General features: G+C 43.3%; 1 protein-coding gene across 1 annotated transcript in view; it reads right to left on the bottom strand.

The window, feature by feature from the left end:
• The window catches only part of ADAM9 (ADAM metallopeptidase domain 9), a 170,897-nt gene that overhangs the window by 88,987 nt on the left and 53,915 nt on the right, over window positions 1-27,995 (bottom strand). Inside the window, exons 2-3 of the mRNA XM_089661303.1 lie at window positions 7,529-7,623; window positions 1,150-1,211 (exon numbers count right to left, since the gene is read on the bottom strand). Coding sequence (XP_089517429.1) covers window positions 1,150-1,211; window positions 7,529-7,623 — 157 coding nt within the window. The remainder of the gene's footprint in view (window positions 1-1,149; window positions 1,212-7,528; window positions 7,624-27,995) is intronic.

Below are 27,995 nucleotides of genomic sequence, written 5' to 3'. Positions count from 1 at the left end.
AGGTCGACTGGTATTTTTCTGTACAGCAGACATAGAAAAATATGCATTAATTGGAGATGACCTAATTAGTTTTTTTTTGAGCTGACATACATTTGAAGTCAACACCTAAAGTGATACTAAAGGCTTCATTTTTATAAAACAAAAGATAATAATGTACCTGTTCTGTGCATCAATATTGCATAGAAAGGTTACTTTCCTCTTCTTCTGGCAGTCCCTCACTGGCACTGTCAGCTTCTCCTCCTAGTGCCTTCTGCAGCAAGCTGAGTGCTGAGGTACCAGTGCTTCCAAGCCGGGCTGTGTGTATTCATAGACACACAGAGCGCCGGTAAGCAATGCCCCCACTCTCTCACCACAGGAGTTTGACTGACAGCAGCAAGAGCCAATGGCTCCATGGCCTTCATTTTCCCTGTAAATGTCAGAAGTCAAAAAAGCAGTGCTGGAGATGGAGACAGTGTTAGTGCAATGACATGGTGCCAGGTAAGTGCTAAGGGATGAGGGAGGGGGACTGGGGCGGTAGGATAGGTAGTGGGGCATTTTTACCTTAATCCAGATAAAAGCGATAATAAAGCTTCTTTCTTTTTTTTTTTTTATTTTCATAACAAACATGTCATTCTTACCTGCTCTGTGCAGGCCCGATCCTCCTCTTCTCAAGTCCCCCACTGCCACTCCTGGCTACTCCCACTTGACCAGTGCCACCCAATAGCAAGCTGCTTGCTATGGGGGCACTGGTGCGTACTTGCTCCTGAGCCCTGCTCTAAAGTGTCCATAAGACACATATAGCCATGGCTCGACTCTGCCCCCCACTCTCTCCTCATTGGCTGACTGGCTGTGATTGACAGCAGTGGGAGCAATGTGCTGAGAGCCTGAGCCAGCTGCTACCTCCCCCTCCATAGCCCAGCGCTCCAGTGAGTGCTGGGGAGGGGGAGTGCACAGCAAAGAGCAGTGACTGTCAGCTCTGCTCATGGAGCGCTGAGAACTGAGCGATCAGCAGTGTTTGATCGCTCAGTTCTTGGTCTTAAAGCCGGTGGGGGACAGATAATGCATCGGACTGATGCTGCATCCACTTAGGTAAGTGTGATTTCAGAAAAAAAACTCCTCTTTTAAAGGAAGATGGAGCTAAAAAGCAGCAAATGAAAAAAGAAGGAATACCTGTTCGGCTCGAGGTGTAATATGTGCTCCTGGCCTTCGGCCTTAATAACGTAGGACAAACCCTGCAGAATAATAGGTAGAAATGATCACAATAATCCATATTCAACAGATCAGTGTAAATTCATCAACTAAACTAGATCACTAGTTACTCTGCATTCATTAAAAGCAAACTAAGCAGAACTTCCCCCACCCACATATTTTCCACAGTCATTTCAATACAACCTCACCCAAATAACAGGAAAACTGCAGCCAAAATAGCATGTTGTTTTTTTTCAAAATGAATGGCTCCACACCGCATGTGAGCATTATCGCACCAGTATGGGCACTAAAAGGGTTTTGTTAATTGGGTCAATACATTGCTTGAAAAAGTATTCATACCCCTTGAAATTTTCCACATTGTGTCATGTTACAACCAAAAATGTAAATGTATTTTATTGGGATTTTATGTGATCGACCAACACAAAGTAGCACATAATTGTGAAGTGGAAGGAAAATGAAAAATGGTTTTCAAAATTTTTTACAAATAAAATATCTGAAAAGTGTGGCGTGCATTTGTATTCAGCTCACTTTACTCTGATACCCCTAACTAAAATCTAGTGGAACCAATGGCCCTCAGAAGTCACCTAATTAGTAAATAGAGTCCACCTGTGTGTAATTTAATCTCAGTATAAATACAGCTGTTCTGTGAAGCCCTCAGAGGTTTGTTAGAGAACATTAGTGAACAAACAGTATCACAAAGGCCAAGGAACACACCAGACAGGTCAGGGATAAAGTTGTGGAGAAGTTTAAAGAAGGGTTAGGTTATAACAAAATATCCCAAGCTTTGAATATCTCATGGAGCACTGTTGAATCCATCATCCAAAAATGGAAAGAGTATATCACAACTGCAAACCTACCAAGACATGACTGTCCACCTAAACTGACAGGCCGGGCAAGGAGAGCATTAATCAGAGATGCAGCCAAGAGGCCCATGGTAGCTCTGGAGGAGCTGCAGAGATCCACAGCTCAGGTTGGAGAATCTGTCCACAGGACAACTATTAGTCGTGTACTCCACAAATCTGGCCTTTATGGAAGAGTGGCAAGAAAGCCATTGCTGAAAGAAAGCCATAAGAAGTCCTGTTTGCAGTTTGCGAGAAGCCATGTGGGGATACAGCAAACGTGGAAGAAGGTGCTCTGGTCAGATGAGACAAAAATTGAACTTTTTTGGCCTAAAAGTAAAACGCTGTGTGTGGTGCTGCTCATCACCCTGAACACACCATCCCACCGTGAAACATGGTGGTGGCAGGGAAGCTGGTCAGAGTTGATGAGAACATGGATGGAGCCAACAAAATTCTACAAATTAGTGACTCGGGGGGGCTGAATACAAATGCACGCCACACTTTTCACATATTTATTTGTAAAAACAAATTGAAAACCATTTATCATTTGCCTTCCACTTCACAATTATGTGCCACTTTGTGTTGGTCTATCACATAAAATCCCAATAAAATAAATTTATGCTTTTGGTTGTAACATGACAAAATGTGGAATATTTCAAGGGGTATGAACACTTTTTCAAGGCACTGTACTTTAAAGCAATGGTCTCCAAACTGCAGCCCTTTGCTGGAATTTGTCCAGCCCTTGGGGCACTATTCCTCCCACTGACAGTGGGGCATAATTCCTGCCACTGACACTAATGATGGGACACTTTTCCTCCCACTAATATCAATGATGTGGTGCTATTTCTCCCACTAATACCAAAAGATGGGGTACTATTCCTCCTACTACTGACCACCAACCTGAAGGCCATGTTTATATTCACTGATGCTGGGCCAGGAACATATTCTATTCCCACTAGCCACAATCCGGTCCCCTAAAGTCTGAAGGACAGTAAACTGGCCCTTTGTTTGAAAAGTTTGAAGATCCCTGCTTTAAAGCATAAGTTCACATTCTAGAGCATGTTACATCCATATTTAGGGTGCAACATATAACATGTTCCAGAATTAAGCCCCCCCTCACCCCAGATATCCCCTCCCCCACACCCACTATCACATTTTTAAAAACAGGCACAGCTGTGCGGGGCTCTGCCCACACAGCTGTATCATTCATTCACAGGAATCTGTGACTGAGAAAACTACAAATCCCCAACTTTCAGGGCCAGAACATGGTGTAGGAAGGATATTTTATGTGCGTTTCCTGCAAAACACACTACCTTTGTGCCAATACATTGTTAATGCCACCCCAGATGCAGGGGCACCAGATTGCATGGTATCACAATACCGCTACACTAGTGCCTTTATACTATGGGAGATAATCTGTCTCAAAATTTCCATTCGCCTGCTCGCATTTGGCGAGTGGAAATAACATGGGGGCGAGTGTGTCCCAGGCGCAATATCAGAGGAGGGAATAAAAAATACAGGAGGGAAACATTAGGAAACTGAGCTGCTTAAGCAGCGGTGACTGATGTTGACAATTCCCTCCTCTCTCTTTGCTTTGTAGCTGCAGCAGTGGAGGAGAGGCTGTCAGCCCACTTTACTATTCGGGCTTCTTCGCAGTCACCTGCAGCTTCCTCCTCCCCCCTCAGCTGCTATAGGAGGAAGGCTGCAGTGCTGAAATTGGCTGCATTTGCAATTTTTAAAGAGCAGGACCTGAAGGAGGCACGAGGCTCCAGGAGGCTTCACCTACATAGTACATGAACACAACATTGTTGATGGAGGAAGAGGGCACCTGACTCAGAAGAACTATGCACTGTAATGCAGGCCATAGATGGGTCGCAAATCGGCCGATTTTTCTTTTAAAAAAACGAAAAATCGGTCGTTCAAGTGGCCGACGTTACCACCAATGGTAAGAAAAATCGGCCGATTTTCATCCCGTCTACAGCCGGCAAAAAGTGTCCCTGCAGAGAGCTCTGCTATTTCTTTGACAGTTCCTTGACATTTACAGAGGTTGCAACAATGTATCTATTTGTATCCATTTAGGATACAGATGTTTTTATTCGGAAACAAATAGATACAATGTTGCAACCTCTGTAAATGTCAAGGAACTGTCAAAGAAATAGCGGAGCTCTCTGCAGAGACACTTTTTGCCGGACTGGAATTCCTCTTATTTTTCATCCTTCTTCTCCTTCATCATCATCATCCTCTTCTTCTTCTTCTTCATCATCCTCTTCTTCTTCTACTTCTTCATCATCATCCTCTTCTTCTTCTACTTCTTCATCATCATCCTCTTCTTCTTCTACTTCTTCATCATCATCATCCTCTTCTTTTTCTTCATCATCATCCTCTTCTTCTTCTTCATCATCATCCTCTTCTTCTACTTCTTCATCATCATCCTCTTCATCTTCTTCTACTTCATCATCATCCTCTTCTTCATCATCATCATCCTTTTCTTCATCTTCTTCATCATCATCCTCTTCTTCTTCTTCTACTACTACTTCTTCATCATCATCCTCTTCTTCTTCTCCTACTTCTTCATCATCATCCTCTTCTTCTTCATCTTCTTCTACTTCTTCATCATCATCCTCTTCTTCTTCTTCTTTATCATCATCCTCTTCTTCTACTTCTTCGTCATCATCATCCTCTTCTTTTTCTTCATCATCATCCTCTTCTTTTTCTTCATCATCATCCTCTTCTTTTTCTTCATCATCCTCTTCTTCTTCATCATCCTCTTCTTCTTCATCATCCTCTTCTTCTTCATCATCCTCTTCTTCTTCTTTTTGTCTTCCTCTTGCAGGTCACTGCTCATGCGCAGATTTTTTATCGGTAAAAAAATCGGCCGATTAGCCCATTATTGCCGCGAAAATCGGCCGATCGGCCAATTTTTTTCCAACTTTCCAGATTAAAAAAACCGGCCAAAATACCGAAAAACGGCCGAACAAATAGCCCACTAACGATCCGAAAATCGGCCGATTTTATTTTCGGCCGAAAAATCGGCCGATTTTCGACCCATCTATGGCCTGCATTAGTCAATGTTCTGTATTACACCGCTGACCTTTGCACTATGTGTCACAGGCATCAAAGGAAGCTCTGCTTTTTCCCCTAATGCCATACTTTCACTCAAAGAAAGTCTCTTACATGTGATTGTAAAAGATGAAAAAAATGCTGTAAGTTTATAAAAGGTTTGAGCAGTTACACTTCATGTTTTGTATCCCTATTAATGTAAAGCACTTATTTTCCTTTTATGTTTACATTGCTTTACGTTAATATTTTTAAAGTTGTTAATATTTATTTTTGTAACTTTATTCTGCCTAAAACTTTTAACAGTGTCATTTCATGAGAAAATTTACAAGGGAGTGTTTAGAGGCAGAATGGTAGGGGTTGGTTGGGGCAGCTGGTGGCGAGTAACTCTTAAGGCTTGGCTAGTAGCTCTGGGCTTGATATTTTGAGCCATATACAGTGCTCAGCGTAAATGAGTACACCCCAAAGTAGTTGTCAGAAAACCTTTACTTTCCTCTCAAAATCAACATTTTCTATGGGACACTATACTACAAAATACTCCCACAAATGCAGGACATTGATTGCAGACAAGATTTGTTATTTGCACACACAAAAAAGTATTTTTCCTAACAAATTCATTCAAGATGAAACATGAATACACCTCAATGAAAGTCTTAGATTTTAGACAACAAAATCCTAATTAAACAAGAATTCAACGACAGGTGAGTCTAATTCATTAAACAGGTGTCCAGCAGACAGTTGATTATAAAAGGATGTTACTTAAAGAAAACCCCTTCCTATTTCATGCTGTCAGCAATGACACCACATGGAAGAGAAATGTCAAAAGGCCTGAGAAAGAAAATAATTGATTTACACAAGAAAGGTGGAGGCTACAAGAAGATCAGCAAAGCTTTACTTATCAGTCAGAATACTGTAGCAATAGTGACACAAAAATCTAACAAAGATGGAACTGCAACCATCTTACAGAGACGTCCAGGCCATCCACGGAAGTTAACACCTTGACAGGAGCGTCTTCTGAGAAGGGTTGAAGAATATCACCATGCAAGTTCAATGCAGTTAGCTAAAGAAGTAGAAAACCAAACTGGGGTGATTGTTTCCTGTGACACACTACGGCATACACTGTAGAGGAATGGCATGCATGGGTGTCATCCACAAAGTAAACCTCTCCTAAAACCCATACACAAAAAAGCCAGCCTAGAATTTGCCAGGGCCCATGCTGAAAAAGGGACTCTACTCTGGAGTGGTGAGACCAAGATAAATGGTTTTGGAACTGATGGCCCTTGGTCGTCGTACACTTTTCCAACATGACAATGATCCAAAAACACACATCTAAGGCCACTGTTACATTTCTGAAGAAGAACAGGGTGAAAGTGATTCAATAGCCACGTATGCCTCCGGGTCTGAACCCAATCGAACACCTATGGGGAATTCTGAAGAGACAAGCTGAGCATCACTCTCCATCCAGCATCCAGGCTCTAAAAGAGGTCGTTCTTGAAAAATGGAAAAAAAGATCAATGTTGCACTCTGTCGTGAACTAGAAGACTTGGTGCTGTCCTTACAAATCATGGAGGTCATACAAAAACGTTTAGCTGTAGCAGTTTTTGTTGTGGGGTGTATTCATTTTTGCATCAACTAATTTAAGTAAAACTGAAGATTTTGTCATCTAAGTTATAGTATTAACCTTAATTTCATGTAATGAGATCAACAAATGTTTTGTAAAACTTTTGTCAAAATTGTTCTCGAGTTCATTGAGATATTAATGAAAATCTTACTTTTCAAAAGGGGTGTACTCATTGGTGTGTGTGTGTATATGTATATATATATATATATATATATATATATATATATATATATATATATAGTATATATTATGTGTGTGTGTTTCAGCTCTGCTGGGGAAGTAGCACCAACATAGCTACCATAGGGTTGACCCATTAACCCACGGTTAGTGAGTTAAGCAAGCTGACAGAAGGAGAAATCAGAGTGACAGAGATGGGCTCATCACTCTGTTTACTTCTTTGATAAACCAGTCACAGACTCTGGGGGGAGGGGGGGGAGTGCAGGACAAACTGGGCTCAAAAGAAGTGGATTAAATAATGCTAACCATAAGACTGAGCACATCTAGTGGTAAAAGTATTATGTGGGACATCAATGTATTGGAGGCGAATATTGCAACAAAAGCTAATTTGGTTATTCTATCTTTTAAATGGGCTGTTCATTTTCATCTAACTTTATTGGCTGGAGTCCTGTTTTAAAGCGTCTGTGTTACCCAGTCAGGTAACCAAATTGCAATTTTCTAGTTCAGGAAAGAGTTAGGTAAAGGGACACCTGAATTGAAGATGAATTGCAGACGAACTGAAGACGAAGACACTTTTCTTTTATCCAGTTTCAGAAACCAGGGCATATTGGGTGGAGTTCCCCATCTAATTAACAAACAGATTTACCTCTTTGAGAGAACCAGACGCATCTCTTCTTAGCCGGGAGATTTTCTGGGGTACCGTAATTTCATAGGAAGACAAAAAGGATGTTGGATCTGCAGCTGTCAAAAGGAGGATGAACATATATTTCAGTCTTCAGATGGCAACATATAAAGGAAATGCTCACTGTCCTTTTCTGTAGCTAAAACATTTCTATACAGACTTATATTGCTAAGGAAAGTTTTAGGACCGCTATACCCCCCCCCACACACACACACAAACACACCAACACCCCCCGCTCCCATTTTTATTTCCATCTGTGTCCCCATTGAAGCACAGAGACCCAGTGATGACATCACTATGTGTAAAAATTTATGTAATGAAAAAAGTATTTTCAAAATGTATTAACATGTTAGCAAGGAGGAGACCAGGGAAGGGAAAATGTAAGTTAAACTGATTTAACAAATACAAACACCTACACACTCCTCTGATGCAAGCAATCATTGTTTTGTATGTTAATTAAACTGACACAATTTCCTGGTTTTAAAAAAAAAAATCTATTACTCTCAGCTACCTACAAATTAATTTTTTTTGCCTGCCGAGATCTGATTTCCTAATAGAAGGGGCTATGTTCATACTTCATGGTCCCATTGTATGTAAAAAGGTAACCACCTTCTCTCACTGGCTCCCGAGTGGATGATGAGATTTGTAATGTGGAAAGAACAGTGTACATTACCACAACTAACTTGTGCTGCTTGTACCAAACAAATGGAAGTGAAGGGGAAAAGAAGGGGTTCAGGAGCTCGTGGAGGACATTACAAGGGGTAAAACAATTTCATTCCATGCAGCCAATCCAAGGCTTTGACAATTTTGTCAAAGCCTTAGAAGCTGATTGGCTACCATGCAGCTGCACCAAATTTTGCACTCTCCGGTTTTAGTAAATCAACCCCAGTAAATGATCGGTACCGATCACGCATTGTGTTCATTCAGGAAAGCAAGGGGCTGGTAAATGTGACATATTTACTGGACCCTTCCTCCATCTCTCCATCATGATGGATCCAATTGTGCGCTTGCAGCTGCCAGAGGAAAGGACCAGAGGGAAGCAGGCAGCATGGGGGGGGATTTGAAACATATGGTGCACAGGGAGGTTGAGGGTGATGGGTGCGGTGGCAACTACTGGAACCAATCCCCTGTATTGCTCCCTGCAGCAGCTGAAAGCCAGTGGGAGGGAGAGAAGAAGCCAGCTTTCAACTGCAGGGGAGCAGTTCCGGTAATTGTCCCCCCCAAAGCCCCACAGCCATGCCGATCACCCACCCTGCCCACATCTGATTCACCCCCCTGCTGGCCTAGGCTGTATACAGGAGGACTGGTGGTATCCCCTTACCCACAGCCCTGCTAGTTCATAGTACTGTACTAGTAACACAAATATCCGAATCAGATTGGAAGAACCGCACCCCTCTTCCTTCTCACCCTTGTATACATGACAGCTCCTTTTCCCATAGAAGACGAATAAGAAGCTCAGGTCACATGTCTAACATGAGGACCACCTCCACTGCCCCCCTCCACAGTATGGTTGTAGAATACTCTTACAAATTGGATAGAACGTTTCTCAACAGATTTTAAAACCACAACAAAGCCTGATGACATGTTGCCGCTATTGTCAGCAGCACCCAAAATAGACTGTCCAGCTTCCCCCGCCCTGGATGGGTCAGTCACATGGGTGTCAGTGTGCTGACAGCTGCATTGATGATGGGAAGCCGCTCACAGCACTTTCTACTTTGCCGTCTGCAGTGGTATGACATGAGAGTCATACGTTTAGGAGGAAACATCCAGGATGTGTGTCACAAATTCTACCTACTATTCATAATACGCCTTCAGAAATGAGAAGGCAGTTATCCATAAATCCAAACGTCTTCAGGGCGAGCTGTGGGAAGTGGGGGGAAGGGGGGGGGCATAAAGCCAACTTTATCCAGGAAAGAACAGTGACCAGCACAGGTCTGTCCTATGGATTGTTCAACCTCATTGCAGATGACCAACAGGGAGCTGAGGACCTCCCATAAGTGTGAAATCATCATACTGAACATAATATCACATATGGGCTTGCCAGCTATAAAGTTAAGTGAAAACATTTTTATGTTTTAAAAGAATAAAATCTAATTAAAAGGCTACATTTTTCTCTAAATTCCAACTCCCTTATGTTAAAATATACCATTAATGTTCCTATTTTGCAGAAATGATAAAGCTTTCTATTTCTCCTAGAGAAGGCCTTACCTCAGCCTCAGTGACCTGTTGAAAACTCCTCCATTAGCAGTACTGAATTTCAGGATGGGAGAAGCAGTAGAAGGAAACAGTTCACCAGCTGACCTCATTAACACACACCCTGCACCTGTCCTCCCCCTCCAGGAGATGGCCCCCACTCACCTCCACAGGATCAGCATTCCTAATGCAATCAGCGATCACCAACTTCACTATATATTCAGTTAAGGACTGCCCTATAGCAGATGTACTGCTATAGGGTGGCTGCTCTGTGCAAAATCTATATATTTACACACACACATATATACATACATACACACACTGCTCAAAAAAATGAAAGGAACACTTTGAAAACACATCAGATCTCAATGGGGAAAAATATCATGCTGGATATCTATACTGATATGGACGAGTAATGCGTTAGGAACGTACACATACACACACACTATATTGCCAAAAGTATTGGTCAGCCTGCCTTTACACGCACCTGAACTTTAATGGTCTTAGTCTGTACGGTTCAATATTGGGTTGGCCCACCCTTTGCAGCTATAAGGCTACGTTCACACTAGCCTTGTGTGCAGGCGGCAGAGAGGCGTTTGGGAAGCGTTTTTACAGCTTCCCAAACGCCTCTGCCAATTCTGCACATTACAGCACATGGTGCTGTTCTAACGGGAGCGTTTGCGTCGCGTCGCGTTGCGTCGCGGCAAAACGGACGCCTCTGGACGAGTCAGGAGGCTTTGAAGCCTCCTATTCTCGTCTATGGTGCCGCTCCGCAAACGCCCGGCCGGCGTTTGCGGTGCGTTTGCGGTGCGGTTGCGGGGCGTTTGCGGGGCGTTTGCGGAGCGGTAACACCACTCAAACTGCATTATAGGCGTTTGTGGGGCGTTATTAACGCTCGGCAAACGCCTAGCAACCGCCGCTAAACCGCGCATGCGGCGTTTGCGGAGCGTTTGCCGAGCGTTAAAAATCGTTCCGCAAACGCCGGACCAACGCTTGCCAAACGCTATAGGGGCGTTTGGCAAGCGTTGGCAAAACAGCCTAGTGTGAACGAGCCCTAACAGCTTCAACTCTTCTGGGAAGGCCGTCCACAAGGTTTAGGAGTGTGTCTATGGGAAGGTTTGACCATTCTTCCAGAAGTGCATTTGTGAGGTCAGGCACTGATGTCAGACAAGAAGACCTGGCTCACAGTCTGCTCTAATTCCTCCCAAAGGTGTTCTATCAGGTTGAGGTCAGGACTCTGTGCAGGTCAGTCAAGTTCCTCCACCCCAAACTCGCTCATCCAAGTCTTTATGGACCTTGCTTTGTGCACTGGTGTGCAGTCATGTTGGAACAGGAAGGGGCCATCCCCAAACTGTTCCTACAAAGTTGGGAGCATGAAATTGTCCAAAAAGTCTTGGTATGCTGACACCTTAAGAGTTCCCTTCACTGGAACTAAGGGGCCAAGCCCAACCCCTGAAAAACAACCCCACACCATAATCCCCCTCCACCAAACTTTACACTTGGCACAATGCAGTCAGGCAAGTACCGTTCTCCTAGCCACCACCAAACTCAGACATGTCCATCGGATTGTCAGACAGAGAAGCAGGACTCGTCACTCCAGAGAACACGTCTCTGCTGCTCTAGAGTCCAGTGGCGGCATGCTTTACACCACTGCATCTGCCAATTTGCATTGCACTTGGTGATGTATGGCTTGGATGCAGCTGCTCGGCCATGGAAACCCATTCTATGAAGCTCTCTATGCACTGTTGTGCTAATCTGAAGGCCACATGAAGTTTGGAGGTCTTTATCTACTGACTCTGCAGACAGTTGGCGACTTCTGCACACTGTGCACTTCAGAATGCTCTGACCCCGCTCTGTCATTTCCCATGGCCTACCACTTTGTGGCTGAGTTGCTGTTGTTCCCAGTTGCTTCCACTTTGTTATAACACCACTAACAGTTGACTGTGGAATATTTAGTAGCAAGGAAATGTCACGGATGGACTTATTGCACAGGTGACAACCTATCACGGGACCACACTTGGAGTCACTGAGCTCCTGAGAGGGACCTATTCTTTCACAAATGTTTGTAGAAGCAGTCTGCATGCTTAGGTGATGATTGTATATACCTGTGGCCATGGAGATGATTGGAACACCTGAATCCAATAATTTGGAGGGCTGGCCCAATACTTTTGGTGTGTGTGTGTGTACACAGTATGTATGATTTTGCACTACCTGGTTTAGGCTGGCCATACATTATACAATTATCTGCAGATTTTCTGCCCAATTTCCTTTAGATTTACCTTCAACTATGTAGTGCAAGGGCCTGCTAATTGGATACAACTGAAAGTGTTGTTTAGGTTTGTCCTCCTATTATATGGTTTTTGGTAAATCTAAACCAAAAATCTGCAGATAATTGTATAATGTATGGCCAGCCTTAGGGCACGTCACAGTAGAAGCCAATAGGCATGTGTCGGCCAATGGATGACAGCTTGCACAGGCTGATCAGTGAGGAGAGAGACAGAACACAGCTCTGTCTATGTAAACAAAGGCCAGCTGTGACCTGTCAGCAGGGATATACCTAGTAAAGCCCCACACTTGTACACATAAACACTGGTTAGGCACACAGTTAACCATCTGATGTTGTGATGTTTAACCCCTTCCCAGCCAGTGTCATTGATGGTATATTTTTTAGCACCAATCACTGTATTCGCTTCACTGGTTCCCACAAAGTGGCAGTTAGTGTCAGATTATCCGGCGCAATATTGTAGCTCCACTAGAAGTCGTTGATTGCTGCCATTACTAGTATTAACATTTTTTTTTTAAACAAAATAAAAAATTCAAGTATATTTACTCACACACAATAGTTTGTAGACCTTTTTAACTTTTGCACAAATCAGTCAATATACACTTACATTTATGAAGAAATTCATTTTTAAAATTTTTTTATTGTAAAAAATATTATTTTTTTTTTCTTATTCTTTTTTTTTCTATGTTTAAAGCGCAAAAAAAAAATGCAGAGGTGATCAAAGGTCACCAAAAGAAAGCTCTATTTGTGGGTAAAAAAAAAAAAAAAGACAAATTTAATTTATGTACAGTGTTGCATGACCGCGCAATTGTCAGATAAAATAACGCAGTGCCATATAGCAATAAAATGGCCTGTTCATGAAGGGGGGCAAATCTTCCTGAGGGTAAGTGGATATACATTTTTTCTGTCTTACATAGATTGCATCGATCACTCATCTGGCAGTGTGCTGGAGGTGAGCGATCAAGCCTATGTGGAGCAGCCTGTAGTATTGAATACAGTTATCCTGGAAGTCTCACCATACACTATACAATCTGATTGTATAATCTCCTCTAGATGTACAATCAACTATGTAGTACAAGGGTCTGCCTGAGTGGATACAGAGTAATTGGATGGATGGTGTATCCTCCTATTACATAGTTTTGGTAAATCTAAATGAGATTGTACAATCAGATTGTATAGTGTATGGCCAGCTTTACACACCTAAAATTAACTAGTTGCTCTTTTGGCAACATTAATTGTTAACGGCACACTAAACACAGAAACAAGCACACATTATGTCCCCCTTGCTACTGTACAGCGCTGAGCATACCCTTTGGTGCTATATAAATACTGTATAATAATAATAATTTTGCCACGCAAAGAAACAAAAACGACAAATGAACAAAATGCACAGTAAAAAATGTGCAAACCACAACACACCGAAATGTTACATGAGCTACTTTACCACATGAAATCAATAAATGTTTCATGGAAAATGAGCCAAAAACGTGAGTTCCCACGACGCTAGGTGTGAATGGGGGCCTGAAAGTGAAATTGGTGTGTTTACACAGAACAATGAGGATCCATTCACAACTGTGGGTTTCTGAATGCACCGCAAACTGCACAGAAAATGAACGCTTTAACGTACGATTCAGAGACATGCTGTAAACGCACCAAAAAGCGAGGAGAAATGCGTACTACGCTTCGCTCTACAAAAAGGTTCTGGAGCTTTTTTGGGGTGATTGTCATGCAAGCAAATGGGCTGCCCTATGCATACGTGACGAGCGAAAATGCTACAAAACGCCCTGCAAAAATGCATGCAGAAATGGGAGTTCCCGCTATATGCAGATGTGAAAGGGGCCCGACAGCTGAGTGTCTCCACCCAGTCCCTCCTATGTACCTATATAAAGCTGGCCATACACTATACAATCTGATTGTACAATCTCTAAACAATTTCTTTTAGATTTACCAGAACTAAGGAACAGGAGGACCCACCTGAACAATCCCTTCAATTTGGCTCCCGCTGCTTTCAACCACAGCCAGTGGGTGGGGGGGGGGGGGGGGGCAGGACTGAGCAACGCTCTGTGTGTCCCATAGACACAAAGAGGGGGCTCGGGAGCAGGCACACAGGAGTGCCCCCAAGCAGCTTGCTCCTTTGGCACTCAGCAAGGGGAAGGGGCCAGGAGTATTGCTGGGGGATCTGAGAAGAGGAGGATCGAGACTGATCTGTGCAACAAAACAAACATTCCACAGAGCAGGTAAGTATGATGCGTTTGTGATTTTAAATAAAAAAAAAAAAAATCAAACCCTCTAACCACTTTAAGATGCTATGATGATTCCCGTCCGGCACATAGCTGTAAATGTAGCTGGAAACTCCCTGGCAGTATATAAAGGTTCACTTTACACACAGAAGTCTTCATTGTGGAAATACTTAAAGTGTTACTAAACCCACAACAGTAAAATCAGTCTGTAGATGCAGAAAAGGGAAAGTTGTTATATTCATTGTGAAACCGAAGGGCTTAATCCTCTGCATTGTGTAAAAAGGCTGTCTTCTCTGATACTCCCCTTCTTCTACTGCCCCCAATCCATTGCCTTGGGGGCAAGCTGCACATGCTCAGTTTGGTGTGTATTGCTAGAGAGTTTTTATTTTTTCTTGGGAGGGTGCATGTGATCAGCACCGGGTCAAACAGCGTTGTCCAGACAGAGGGTCAGGGGTCCTGCAGCCTCATAGGACAATCAGGGGAGGCTGAAAACTACTCCTACAAGCTTTAACCAGTGCTCTGCTGGGTACTGATAGAAGTCACAAGACTGCTCTAACTAATGATAAGAAAAGGTATTTAGCAGTTTATATTTACTAAAACAATGGCATTTCTATGTTGTGTGTACTGCGCCGGATATAGTGAATGCAGGGTCCTGGGAGAGCAGATATAGTGAATGCAGGGTCCAGGGAGAGCAGATATAGTGAATGCAGGGTCCGGGGAGACCAGATATAGTGAATGCAGGGCCTAGGCGACTGGATATAGTGAATGCAGGGTCCAGGGAGAGCAGATATAGTGAATGCAGGGTCCTGGGAGACCGGATATAGTGAATGCAGGGCCTAGGCGACTGAATATAGTGAATGCAGGGTCCTGGGAGAGCGGATATAGTAAATGCAGGGTCCGGGGAGAGCAGATATAGTAAATGCAGGGTCCGGAGAGAGCAGATACAATGAATGCAGGGTCCTGGGAGACTGGATACAGTGAATACAGGGTCCGCGGAGACCGGATATAGTGAATGCAGGGTCCTGGGAGACCAGATATAGTGAATGCAGGGTCCAGGGAGACCAGATATAGTGAATGCAGGGTCCGGGGAAACCGGATATAGTGAATGCAGGGTACGGGTTGAGCAGATATAGTGAATGCAGGGTCCTGGGAGACTGGATATAGTGAATGCAGGGTACGGGGATACCGGATATTGTGAATGCAGGGTCCAGGGATACCGGATATTGTGAATGCAGGGTCCGGGGATACCGGATATAGTGAATGCAGGGTCCTGGGAGACCGGATATAGTGAATGCAGGGCCTGGGTTTAGTAACACTAATGCAGGCCATACATGGTTCGCATTCTGAACGATTTTTCATCCGAAAATCGGAAACGTCGTTCACTCGGTAATCCGATGGTGCCATCATTGATTTCGAAAATCGTCTGACCAAGTCATAAAGTTCACCCCATATAACAGGCAAAACTTCTGTTCCTTCCAGGTCACGGCTCATGCGCATATTCTTTTTGGAAAAACGATTGTACGATTTGACCATCGAGTCGAAAATCAGTCGTTTTTCATGAATTTTCCAACATGCCCGATCACCAAAAAGGGGAGGAACCACAAAAATCGGGCAGTGCCATTGACCCACTAACAGAGCGAAAATCAGCCGATTATTCTTAGGTCCGATTTTCGCATGAAAAATCAGTCAATTTTCGACCCATGTATGGCCGGCCTAAGTGCCTGGCACAGGTCACCTGCTCCTGAACTTTGCTCCCTCTACGTCCATCTTGGCAAGCTTTCTCATAAACACTTTATTTCTCCCCCATGAGACTTTCTGTACTTAGAAGCTTACAGCAGCTGCCAACCTGGATTAGCACAGAATCGCTCTGCTAAAAAAACCTCAAACCACACGCCCACGTGGCTCCCGAAATCCATGGGGCTCATACAAATCATTCTTTCATAACTCTGTGGAGGTAGAAATGTTTGTACAAGTTGGTGTGCAGACAAGTCAGGCAGGTGAAAGCCAACTCTGAGTGGACTCTGGAGGGAAAATAAACCTGGCGACACAATACCGCTATGTCCGAGGCTGGCAGGACCAGCAAAAACTGCAGAGAAACACGGCTACATTTAGCAGTCACATATTCCATTCACGTGTCACCTAAGCTACCTACGTCAGCAAACTTCGGTGGCTGACACTTCTTATGCTGGGGCCTTGGGACCACTAGTAGAGTTCACTGCTGTGTGACTGGAAATAGTTCTGGCCGACATTATTCAGTCCAATGGATCGGTAGAATGATCTGGCATGGAAACTGGTATGCGATAAAAATCCCAGAGAGGGATCTCTTAACCCCAGGTTCATATCTATGCAGGTGGTGCCGCTGCGGATCTGGACAAAAATACGTGCAGCTGCACCACCCGCATAGAGAATTGCGGACCCGCAGCGGGTGCCATTAGTTGTAATGGCACGCCGCCCACACTGGGAAACGGAACCATACTGGGAACCGAGGTTCCCGTGTGGGCTGCGTTTTCCAAAGTAGTGCAGGGACTTCTTTTCCTCCGTGTCATGGGCACGGAGGTCTATTCAAATGAATGGGCTCTCGTGCCCGTGCAAAGCGTGGCCCGCACGGCTGCATAATTGTGAACCTAGGGTAAAGACTGAAAAGTCATGCTCACATTAGCCCCATGTGCGCTGGTGTGAGTTGTGTAAAGGCCGTGAGATGTGTTCCATTGTTTTTTTTTTCCTACCAACAGGGCTCTCTACAGGCAGCAGTGATGTGCCGTTTTTTTTTTCCTGCAAAGCAGGGAGTGAAAACCAGCACAATGCCTAGTAAAACAGCACACTTGACACATTGTAAACATTGGTAGGCACACAGTTAACCCTTTGATTGCCCCTAAATGTTAACCCCTTCTCAGCGTCATTACAGTAACAGTGCATACTATTAACACTGATCACTGTATTAGTGTCACTGGAGTCAATTAGTCAGTTCCCACCCAGCGTCAGTAAGCCTGGGTTCACATATGTGCGGTGCGGTATATTGCATGTGATTCACACAGGAACTGCACTGCATTCCTGTGCAAATCACATACAATTTGTGTGCAGTGCAATTGGAGTCGTACATTTTGTATGGCTCTAATCATACCGCACCTGCACCAAAAACGTGCAGGACCCTTTTTTGGATCTGCACTAGAATTGGATCGCATGGGTATTCACACCTATACATCTGATCGCCACTATTACTAGTATTAAAAAAAAAAATTCCAGTATATACAGCATCTCCCAGAAGTGATTACACCCCTCACAATTTTGTAATATTTAATTATATCTTTTCATATGCTGTATGGTCTTGGCCACCGTACTGCAGCTCAGTTTCAGGGTCTTGGAAATCTTCTTATAGTCTAGGCCATCTTTATGTAGAGCAACAATTCTTTTTTTCAGATCCTTAGAGAGTTCTTTGCCATGAGGTGCCATGTTGAACTTCCAGTGACCAGTATGAGAGAGTGAGAGCCATAACACCAAATTTAACACACCTGCTCCCCATTCACACCTGAGACCTTGTAACACTAACGAGTCACATGACACCGGGGAGGGAAAATGGCTAATTGGGCCCAATTTGGACATTGTCACTTAGGGGTGTACTCACTTTTGTTACCAGCGGTTTAGACATTAATGGCTGTGTGTTGAGTTATTTTGAGGGGACAGCAAATTTACATGTTATACAAGCTGTACACTGACTACGTCACATTGTAGCAAAGTGTCATTTCTCCAGTGTTGTCACATGAAAAGAGAGAATCAAATATTTACAGAAATGTGAGGGGTGGACTCACTTCTGGGAGATAATGTATATCACGTCGTTTGTAGATACTATCACTGTCACACAAACCAATTAATATAAAACGTACTGGGATTTATTTTACCAAAGACAAGTAGCAGAATACATTTGGCTTAGATTTATGAAGAAATTAGACTTTGTACATTTTTTTTATTGATTAGGTTTTATAGCAGAAAGTAAACTTTTCCAAATTTTTGGTCTTTTTTGTTTATATTATACAGCTTTAAAAAAAAACCCAGTGGTGATCAAATATTACCAAAAGAATGCTCTATTTGTTTGAAAAATATTATATAAAATTTCATTTGGGTACAGCGTCGCATGACCGAGCAATTACTAGTTAAAGTAACACAGGGCTATACAGCAAAAAATGGTCTAGTCATGGAGGGGGTAAAACCTTCCGAAACCTAAGTGGATATGCATAGTTACATTGGTTCACGCTGGACCAATGTAACTGTATGAAATAGCCATACCTGGAAATCATATTTACCCACTTGCTAACCACACTTTAGCCTAATGACAGCTACAGTGCGGTTGTCCAGTTCTAGGAGGGCATCGTATGACGTCCTCCCATGCGCCCCCAGTGGCACACACCATTCGATCTCCGTGATCGCTGTGTCCTTTGGGCACAGGTGATCATGTGATGAGGTAAAAAGCCAATCACAGCGTCCTTTTACCACGTGATCAGCTGTGTCCAATGACGCAGCAGATCACATAGTAAATACAGTTGCCGGTTATTGGCAGTACTTTCCTCACACTGGTAACTGGCAGCTGTCGCAGAGCAGATCGGCACTGATGATCAGTGCCCTGCAGAGCCACAAAGCAGTGCCTGCCACCAGTGTCACCCATCAGTGCTGCCCAGCAGTTGCACCCATCAGTGCTGCCCGTCTGTGCCAAGCAGTACCGCCAGTCAGTGCTGTCAGTCAGCATCACCTGCCAGCGTCGCCCATCAGTGACCATCATTGCTGCTCATCAGTGCCTCTTCATCAATGCCCACCAGTGCTGCCTCATCAGTGCAGCCTATCAGTGCCCATCAGTGTTGTCGATTCATGCCACCTCATCAGTGCAGCCTATCAGTGCCCATCAGTGTTGTCTATTCATGCCACCTCATCAGTACTGCCTATCAGTGCAGCCTCATCAATGCACATCAGTGAAGAAGAAATAATTACCTGTTTGCAAAATTTTATAAGAGAAACAAAGAAAAACTTTTTTTTCAAATTTTTTGCCCTTTTTTGTTTATAGTGCAAGAAATAAAACACCCAGTGACAATGAAATACCACCAAAAGAAAGCTCTATTTGTGTGAAGAAAATGATAAAAATTTGATATGGGTACAATATTGCATGATCACTCAATTGTCATTCAAAGTGCAACAGCACTGAAAGCTGAAAATTGGCCTGGGCAGGAAGGGGGTATAAGCGCTCAAAAGGCAAGTGGTTAAAAGTGTTAAAGCTGGAAGGGGGAGGCTTGGGGGGTGGGGGGGACGAAGACGACACATGATTGAAGTTATGCTTTAACAGCACATAGTACAGAGGGACTCTCAACTGCCCACAATAAGACCAGGTTCACACTGATGCGGTGCAGGAAATGATGTGCGTTTCCTGCACTACATTGCAATCACATTCATTCAATCCGGTGCAGGTGTCATTGTTAAATTAATGACACCCCAAAACAGATCGCAAAATGCGATGCAATTGCCAGAAATTGCATCGCATGGGTGAGAGCACCGATTCAATGAGATGTAAAAAAATACAAACAAAAAAACAAAACAAATAAAAGGGTCTTGCACCTTCCTGGTACAGATGCGATGTGATTTGAGCAGTACAAAATGCATGTAATTGGCAGAGGAATGCGGGACAATTCCTGTGTGAATTACATGCGGTGTCCTGCACCGCATTAACCCAGTCTCAGGCCTCATTTACACGCCCATAACAGCCATAAAAAAATGTACTGAACATTAGAACAAGGCACAAAAGTCCCTGCGTTCTGATCAGTAAATAGATCCATTTCTAAAAGCGTAATAATTGCCCTGTTCTTTCTTTTCAATGGTATACATGTATACTTCAAGTAATAGTAGCCAAATAATATCACAACTACATCAGATCCAGAAGAACTCATTGAAGTAATGATAGAAATGTGCACTCACCGACTGCGCATAGGAAATGCGCAATGATATGTAAAGATCAGCAGGTGCCTTTCTCCTGAAGGATAGGTGTCATCTAATGGTGGAGGACTCAACTCGGAGGACCTTTTAGGATCAGATTGTGTCATCCGGATGACTGTTCCCTCCTTTGGATACTGTATGCAGTGAAGGCTGTGGGTTGATCTAATACCCCCTCAGAGTGGGGTCAAAAAGGGAGTACTAATAGTGTAGTATTTCCAAACTTTTATTGTGGTTAATATAAAATTCAAAAGTGCAGGTCAGTAAACATGGCAAAAAGCCAGCAAGTGAATGGTAAAAAGTTGTACAGACCTCCAATAAAATGGCCGCCGGACCTCCTCGTGGTCCCGGCGGCTAAAGACGTCACAGGCTGTCAGCTACAGGCTTTTTGCCATGTTTACTGACCTGCACTTTTGAATTTTATATTAACCACAATAAAAGTTTGGAAATACTACACTATTAGTACTCCCTTTTTGACCCCACTCTGAGGGGGTATTAGATCAACCCACAGCCTTCACTGCATACAGTATCCAAAGGAGGGAACAGTCATCCGGATGACACAATCTGATCCTAAAAGGTCCTCCGAGTTGAGTCCTCCACCATTAGATGACACCTATCCTTCAGGAGAACGGCACCTGCTGATCTTTACATATCATTGCGCATTTCCTATGCGCAGTCGGTGAGTGCACATTTTATCATTACTTCAATGAGTTCTTCTGGATCTGATGTAGTTGTGATATTATTTGGCTACTATTACATGAATCATCTGAACGAACTTTTCTGAACGAACTTTCGTTTGATGCTTTTCTTATGATTTAGCGCTGCACTTTATATATTTATTGTTCCATTGAGAGGTGTTTGTGATTCCCTCTAGTGCTTTTAGCTGCTTGCTTGTTTAGAAGAGCGCTCACTTTATTTTATGCCTTTTATACATGTATACTTGTACATGTCCTCAGATGCTAATTTTTAAATTTTGTGTTACAGATCTGAAGGTGGTACATTTGTACGCACCTGTGTAAATGTCTCCATTGAAAACAATGCAGCTGTATTCAGATCCTTACATAAAAAACAGTTCAAAATGCGTTTTTTTTTTGTTTTTGTATGGCCACGTGAATGGAGCCTAACTGCAATCCTATTCTGTCGGTACAATAGCAGCAAACAGCAGCCGGTCTCTTTAATGCAATACAGCTTAGTCATGGCCGTCAAAGGAAATGATTCACTTTATCTCCCTGGCACACTCCTGATCTCTTCATCTACTCTTCACAGAAAACCGATATATTTGTACTTCCAGGCTAACAAATGGATATGGACTGAATAACTAGATCTGGATATTTGTCATCATACAATGGACAAGTGAAAGGATCATACAATGACCACTTAAACCAGCAGATATATCCATCCCACAACTGCATCTACTATCCACCTTTGTCTTTTCTTTCTTACATTTTAAAAGGATTTCGGGCCAGTTCACATTACAAGCGTTTCAGTTTCTTTTTTTCTGCATCCAAAATGCACAGAAAGTAGGTTATATGGTTGTCAGTGTCATAGTTCACATCAGTGCTTGCAGTTCCAGTGCGTTCCGGATGCAAAAAAAACAAGTAGAACAGACTGCATTTTTCCTGCACAAAACTGTACGGGAACGCAGTAAAAAATGCATAAAAAATGCACCGGAATGCAATGAAAAAGCACTGCAACACACATTTCCCTATTTAAATTGAAGAAAACGAGAGGGGGAAAAAATTAACTGGAATAAAAAATGCACCGGAACACGCCAAAAACGCGTATGCAGAAACGCATCTAGATTGCATTTGTACAGGGTGAACCGGCCCTAAGTGTCCATTGACTTCTTCAGGGTACATCAATGTGTGTTCTGTCGCACACATTCACCCTGAGGACAAGGGGGCACTCTTTACGTCTGGAGGAAAAGAACTTTAATCTCCAAACACGGAAAGGTTTCTTCACAGTGAGAGCTGTGAAAATGTGGAATAGACTCCCTCAAGATTTGGTTCTCTCCAGCTCAGTGGATTGCTTCAAAAAAGTCCTGGATTCTTTCCTAGATACACAGAATATAACTGGATTCTAACATTTATAGGTAAAGTTGATCCAGGGAATATCCGATTGCCTCTCGGGGGATCAGGAAGGAATTTTTTTCCTGCAGGAGCAAATTGGATCATACTTTGCTGGGGTTTTTTTGCCTTCCTCTGGATCAACTGTGGGTGTAGGATTATAACTTTTTTTTTTTTTTAATGGTTGAACTGGATGGACTTTTGTCTTTTTTCAGCCAGACTAAATATGTAACATTAAAGCGCACTGCGTTAAGACAGTCCACTGAAATAAATAGACCGCTAACACACCATTTCAGGAAAAAAAAATAAGGGGAAAATCTGCAAAGGGGACTCAACTAAAAAGCTGACCGGGGTTCCTACCTAAAAAAGTCATTTTATTTTTGTCTGTATTGTCGTTGGGAGATTTTCCTCCACTTCTTGTCTGGTGAAACCATTGTCACCAGCACAGAACGTTAGACCAGAATCAAACCCTTTAGAGCACTGTTTTCTGTTTATGCCGCAAAATCCGTGCAGACTTGCAGTTGCTGGTAATTCTGCGCATGCTTACAGATACCGTGTGAACTACAGTGCCCAAATACCAGAAATTGCACAGAAATCCCCCACATATGCGCAGATGCACCACTAGGTCAGGTCTCAAATATCTGGTAGAGTCAAAACAGCACATCTGTGCACGTGCAAGGGATTTCTGAAGATGGCTGCACGAAAGAGGGGCAGGGGAGGGGAATGAAGAGGTGGTGAAGTTCCACCAAATCATTCAAAGGGCTCTTTCACACTGATCCGTTTTTGGGTCAAAAATTAAAAAAAAAAAAAAAAGAAGAAGAGGAAGAAAAATTAATGAATAACTTATCCTTTGAAATCCTATGGAACACTTCACACCAATACACTGCGGGTGCGGTGCGCATGCTGCATCTTTGGTGCGCATTTAGAAAGCCCACCAAAAACACATCTCCCATTGAATCCTAAAGAAGAAACACACCAAAAATGCACCTGTGGTACGCTTCTGGTGAATTTTTTGAGTCCAAGTTGATGTCCACGTTTCACAGGTGCATGATTGGAGCATTTTTAGCACTTTTTTTCAACAGAGCAGTGTGAAAGCAGTCCAAAGCTGCCCATAGATGGGTTGAAATCTGTCCAGTTCAGTGAGACCTGGCCAAATACTGATCCATCTATGGCCCTTCCCAACCAACAGAAGTCAACCTAATGTTAGACTTCTGTCAATCTGTCGGCACTGCTGGAAAATTTTTCTTTATCTGCTGGATACAACCAATCAGGGGAATCCATTTGCTTTTTTTTCAATCAGCCCACTGGCTGATCAAATGAAAAGGAACCGTCGATGGCCAGCAACCCATAAATGTTTCCATTTTCTTTCCTTCAACAATCAGTTTTAATGGGGGAATTCTTCCTACAGTGCTATTGTGATCTTCCGGCAGGGAGCTTTCCGGGCTGACAGAGCACAATGATTACTGCAAACAGCTATATCTGCCAGTAGCAATCATATGTAAAAAAAATATGACAGGCTGGTTGTACCCAAGTAGACTTGATACTTGACAAGTTCAACAGGGAACGGCCAAAATTTGGTCCATCTATGGTCGGCTTTCCAGAGCCATGAATAGCAGAAGAAACTAGAGTAGATTGAAGCTCAGATTACACAAAAAGCTGAAAGAGTCAGAGGAGTGCCTCACTTCACCTCTCTCTCTGGTTTGTAGGATTCTGGAAACAGATTCACTTGAAGAGATATGGTTTTATCACAGGTATCAAAGACTCCAGGCAGCAGAACTCCAGGCAACACTTGTTTTTCTAGTTTGGGAAACAATGAGGAATTGGCCAAACCATTGTCATGTTTATATTGCTGGGTGTGTCCTCACTGGGCAAATCTCCCCTCAATGATGACCGTCATCACTGGAAAATTAATAAAGTTGGAGGGGTCTAAAATATTATGACTGTCATCAAAAAGTGACCATAGCCCAAAGTGCCTTAAGTTGGCTATAGATGGATCAAATCTTGGCTGGTTCAGCTGGGACCAGCCGAGATTCAAACCATCCATGGGCAGGCTGGTTGTAATGAAGTGGAACCAGACCAGTCAGATTTTTTGCATGAGATCACTGTTGGTGGCAATAGCTGCCAGCAGTAATCGTGTTTTGCAGACGGGAGTCATATGTGCTAGCAGAACACAATGATTACTGCTGGTGGCTATACAATAGCGTAGTGGGAGGGATTCCCCCATCAACACTGAATGTGTTGATGGGGGGAATCAATTGATTTCCTTCCCTGCAAATGGTGGCTAAATAAAAGAAAGTCACATCATCTATGGTCAACTTTAGAAAGCATGCTGTACTGGACTGGTCCCACGGATTGAGGGGCCATGCTGGAGTCAAAAAGGAGGTAAATAATACACCTTATTTCTGAACCCCTGGACTAAAGGAATTTAACCATTGCAATACAGGCGGCCCCCACTGCACAGTACATTGTCTCATTCCCGGGGTCCAGCATTCAATTTGTAATCTATTTTGTTTTCCAATTAATACAAAATAAAGTAATGAGTTCAAAAACATACATACATACAATATATATATATTTTTTTTTTACATACAGAGATTAAAAAAAATTAAACGAACACTGTATAATCAGAGTATAGCATCAAGTCAACTCCCGGGATATTGATCTGGTCAGTTAAGTAGCAGAGGGGGTTGTTAATCAGTTTCTGCTGCTTTGGTGTTAATGAAATTAACAACAGGTGCACTAGATGGGCAACAATGAGAAGACCCCCAAAACAGTAATGGTTTTACAGGTGGAGGCCACTGACTTTTTTTCCTACTCATCTTTTCTGACTGTTTTAAACTATTTTTGCATTTGGCTAGGGTCAGTGTCACAACTGATAGCACAAAGCGATACCTGGACCCTACAGAGGTTGCACAGGCACTCCAACTCCTCCAGGATGGCACATCAATACGTACCATTGCCAGAAGGTTTGCTGTGTCTCCCAGCACAGTCATGAACATGGAAGAGTTTCCAGGAGACAGGCAGTTACTCTAGTAGAGCTGGACAGGGCTGTAGAAGGTCCTTAACCCATCAGCAGGACCGGTGTCTGCTCCTTTGTGCAAGGAGGAACAGGATGAGCACTGCCAGAGCCCTACAAAATGACACAAAGCAGGCCACTGGTGTGAATGTCTCTGACCAATCAGAAACAGACTTCATGAGGGTGGCCCGAGGGCCCGACATCCTCTAGTGGGCCCTGTACCCTCTGCCCGGCACCATAGAGCTTGACTGGAATTTTCCATTGAACACCAGAATTGGCAGGTCCACCACTAGCGCCCTGTGCTTTTCACAGATGAGAGCAGGTTCACCCTGAGCACATGAGACGGACATGAAAGGGTCTGGAGAAGCCGTGGAGAACGTTATGCTGCCTGTAACATCGTTCAGCATGACCATTTTGGTGGTGGGTCAGTGATAGTCTGGGGAGGCATATCCATGGAGGGACACACAGACCTCTACAGATGGACTTATTGCACAGGTGGCAACCTATCACTGTACCACGCTTGAATTCACTGAGCTCCTGAGAGCGACCCATTCTTTCACACGTTTGTAGAAGCAGTCTGCATGCCTGGGTGCTTGATTTTATACACCTGTGGCCATGGAGGGGATTGGAACACCTGAATCCAATGATTTGGAGGGGTGTCCCAACAATACAAGGTGTGTGTGTGTACATATATATAGTGCCCCTTTTAAAGCTAAACTCCAGAATAAGCAAATATTGTCTGAATACAAGAGTCATGTGGTGTACGTTGTGTATTTCTTCCAGATCTGTGCAGTAATCCATTGTAAAAACTTCTGTGTAGGAGCTTCCTGTAACAAAGACCGCTCACTGCCTGCTCTCTCTCCTCGTGCAGGGTGACTGGTCTCGTCTCCGCCCCCTCCTGTAGTTTTCTCCAGACAGCCTGTAGTGGGTGGACCTCCTGGGCCCCTTCCTCCCACAGATCTCCTCTCTGTGCAGGCTATGTACAGAACAATGTTGATGCTGTTGCTAAATCTACAAAGTAATATGTGGATTGGCAAAGGCATCTGGTGTACACAGTGGATTTATATCCTTTGCATTTATTGAGTAATACATTGAAGTTTTATTTATTGTTTTAGTTAAAACAAGAATAACTACCTTTCCCATAACAATCATCCCATTCAGGTGGTAAATCCTTCTCAGGCCTCCCTGAGCATTCCAGCCTTATCTCTGGCAGCTCACACATGATAATGGCATGCTTTGTGACAAGGCAGGCAGCCCTCACTTGCATCTCATTTTGTTCTGGCGGCTGCTGGCAGACAAGGTCAGGCTGATAAAATAAAATCCATTGTTCACGTTTATACAAAAAAAGAAATAAAAGGATACTGCTCCTCTGGTAGTGAACACCGCAGTACCCCACCCTGTCTCAACAAAACAAGGGCTGATGCTCATATGGTTCAAATTAAAGAACAACTGCAGGCTTGTGAAGACAAGTGCAGTGCAAATGATCACAACATGGGGAGCCCAACAACGGGCGCCGTCCAATCCAGAATCATAGATATTGTACTCAGCGGAGGCTTTCAAAAGGAACCAAGTTCACAAAATTAAAGTATATGTAAACCTTAAATGTATTTTCAGTAGTTCTGGCATTATGTCTAACTGTATACAGTTTTCTTAGGCTGGCCATACACTATACAATTCTCTATCCAATTTCTGCCATATTGCCTTTAGATTTAACTTCAACTACAGTGGCAAGAAAAAGTATGTGAACCCCTTGGGATTACGTGGAGTTTTGCATGAATTGGGCATAAAATGTGCTCTGAACGTCATCTAAGTCACAACAATAGAAGAACACAGTCTGCTGAACATAATACTACACAAACATTAGATGTTGCCATGGTTTAATTGCACATAACATGTAAACACTCACAGTGCAGGGAGGAAAAAGTATGTGAGGCCCTAGCTTAATGACTTCTCCCAGAGCTAATTGGAGCCAGGAGTGAGCCAACCTTGACTCCAATCAGTGTGATGATATTGGATGTGTTGCTGACAGCTGTCCTGCCCTTAAAAAACACACACCTGTTTTGGCTTTACTGGTTTCAAGAAGCACGGTCTGATGTGAACCATGCCTCGCAGAAAAGAGCTCTCAGAAGACCTACGATCAAGAATTGTTGACTTGCATGAAGCTGGAAAGGGTTACAAAAGTATCTCCAAAAGCCTTGATGTTCATGTGTCCACGGTAAGACAGACTGTCTACAAATGGAGAAAGTTTAGCACTGTTGCTACTCTCCCTAGGCGTGGTCGTCCTGTAAAAATGACTGCAAGAGCACAGCGCAGAATGCTGCATGAGGTAAAGAAGAATCCCAGAATGTCAGCTAAAGACCTTCAGAAATCTCTGGCACATGCTAACATTTTTGTTGACACATCTACAATAAGGAAAACATTAAACAAGAATGGAGTACATGGGAGGACACCACGGAGGAAGCCATTGCTGTCCAAAAAGAATATTGCAGCACGTTTGAAGTTTGCAAAAGAGCACCTGGATGTTCCACAGCACTACTGGCAAAATATACTGTGGACAGATGAAACCAAGATTGAGTTGTTTGGGAAGAACACACAACACTATGTGTGGAGAAAAAAAGGCACAGCACACCAACATCAAAACCTCATCCCCACTGTAAAACATGGC

The sequence above is a fragment of the Staurois parvus genome, unplaced genomic scaffold (assembly GCF_062004578.1).
Source record: "Staurois parvus isolate SC_StPar_1 unplaced genomic scaffold, SC_StPar_1.0 ptg001328l, whole genome shotgun sequence".
NCBI classification, from domain to species: Eukaryota; Metazoa; Chordata; class Amphibia; order Anura; family Ranidae; genus Staurois; species Staurois parvus.
Note: the sequence above shows the minus strand (reverse complement) of the source record. Positions and strands in the feature narration are given on the sequence as shown.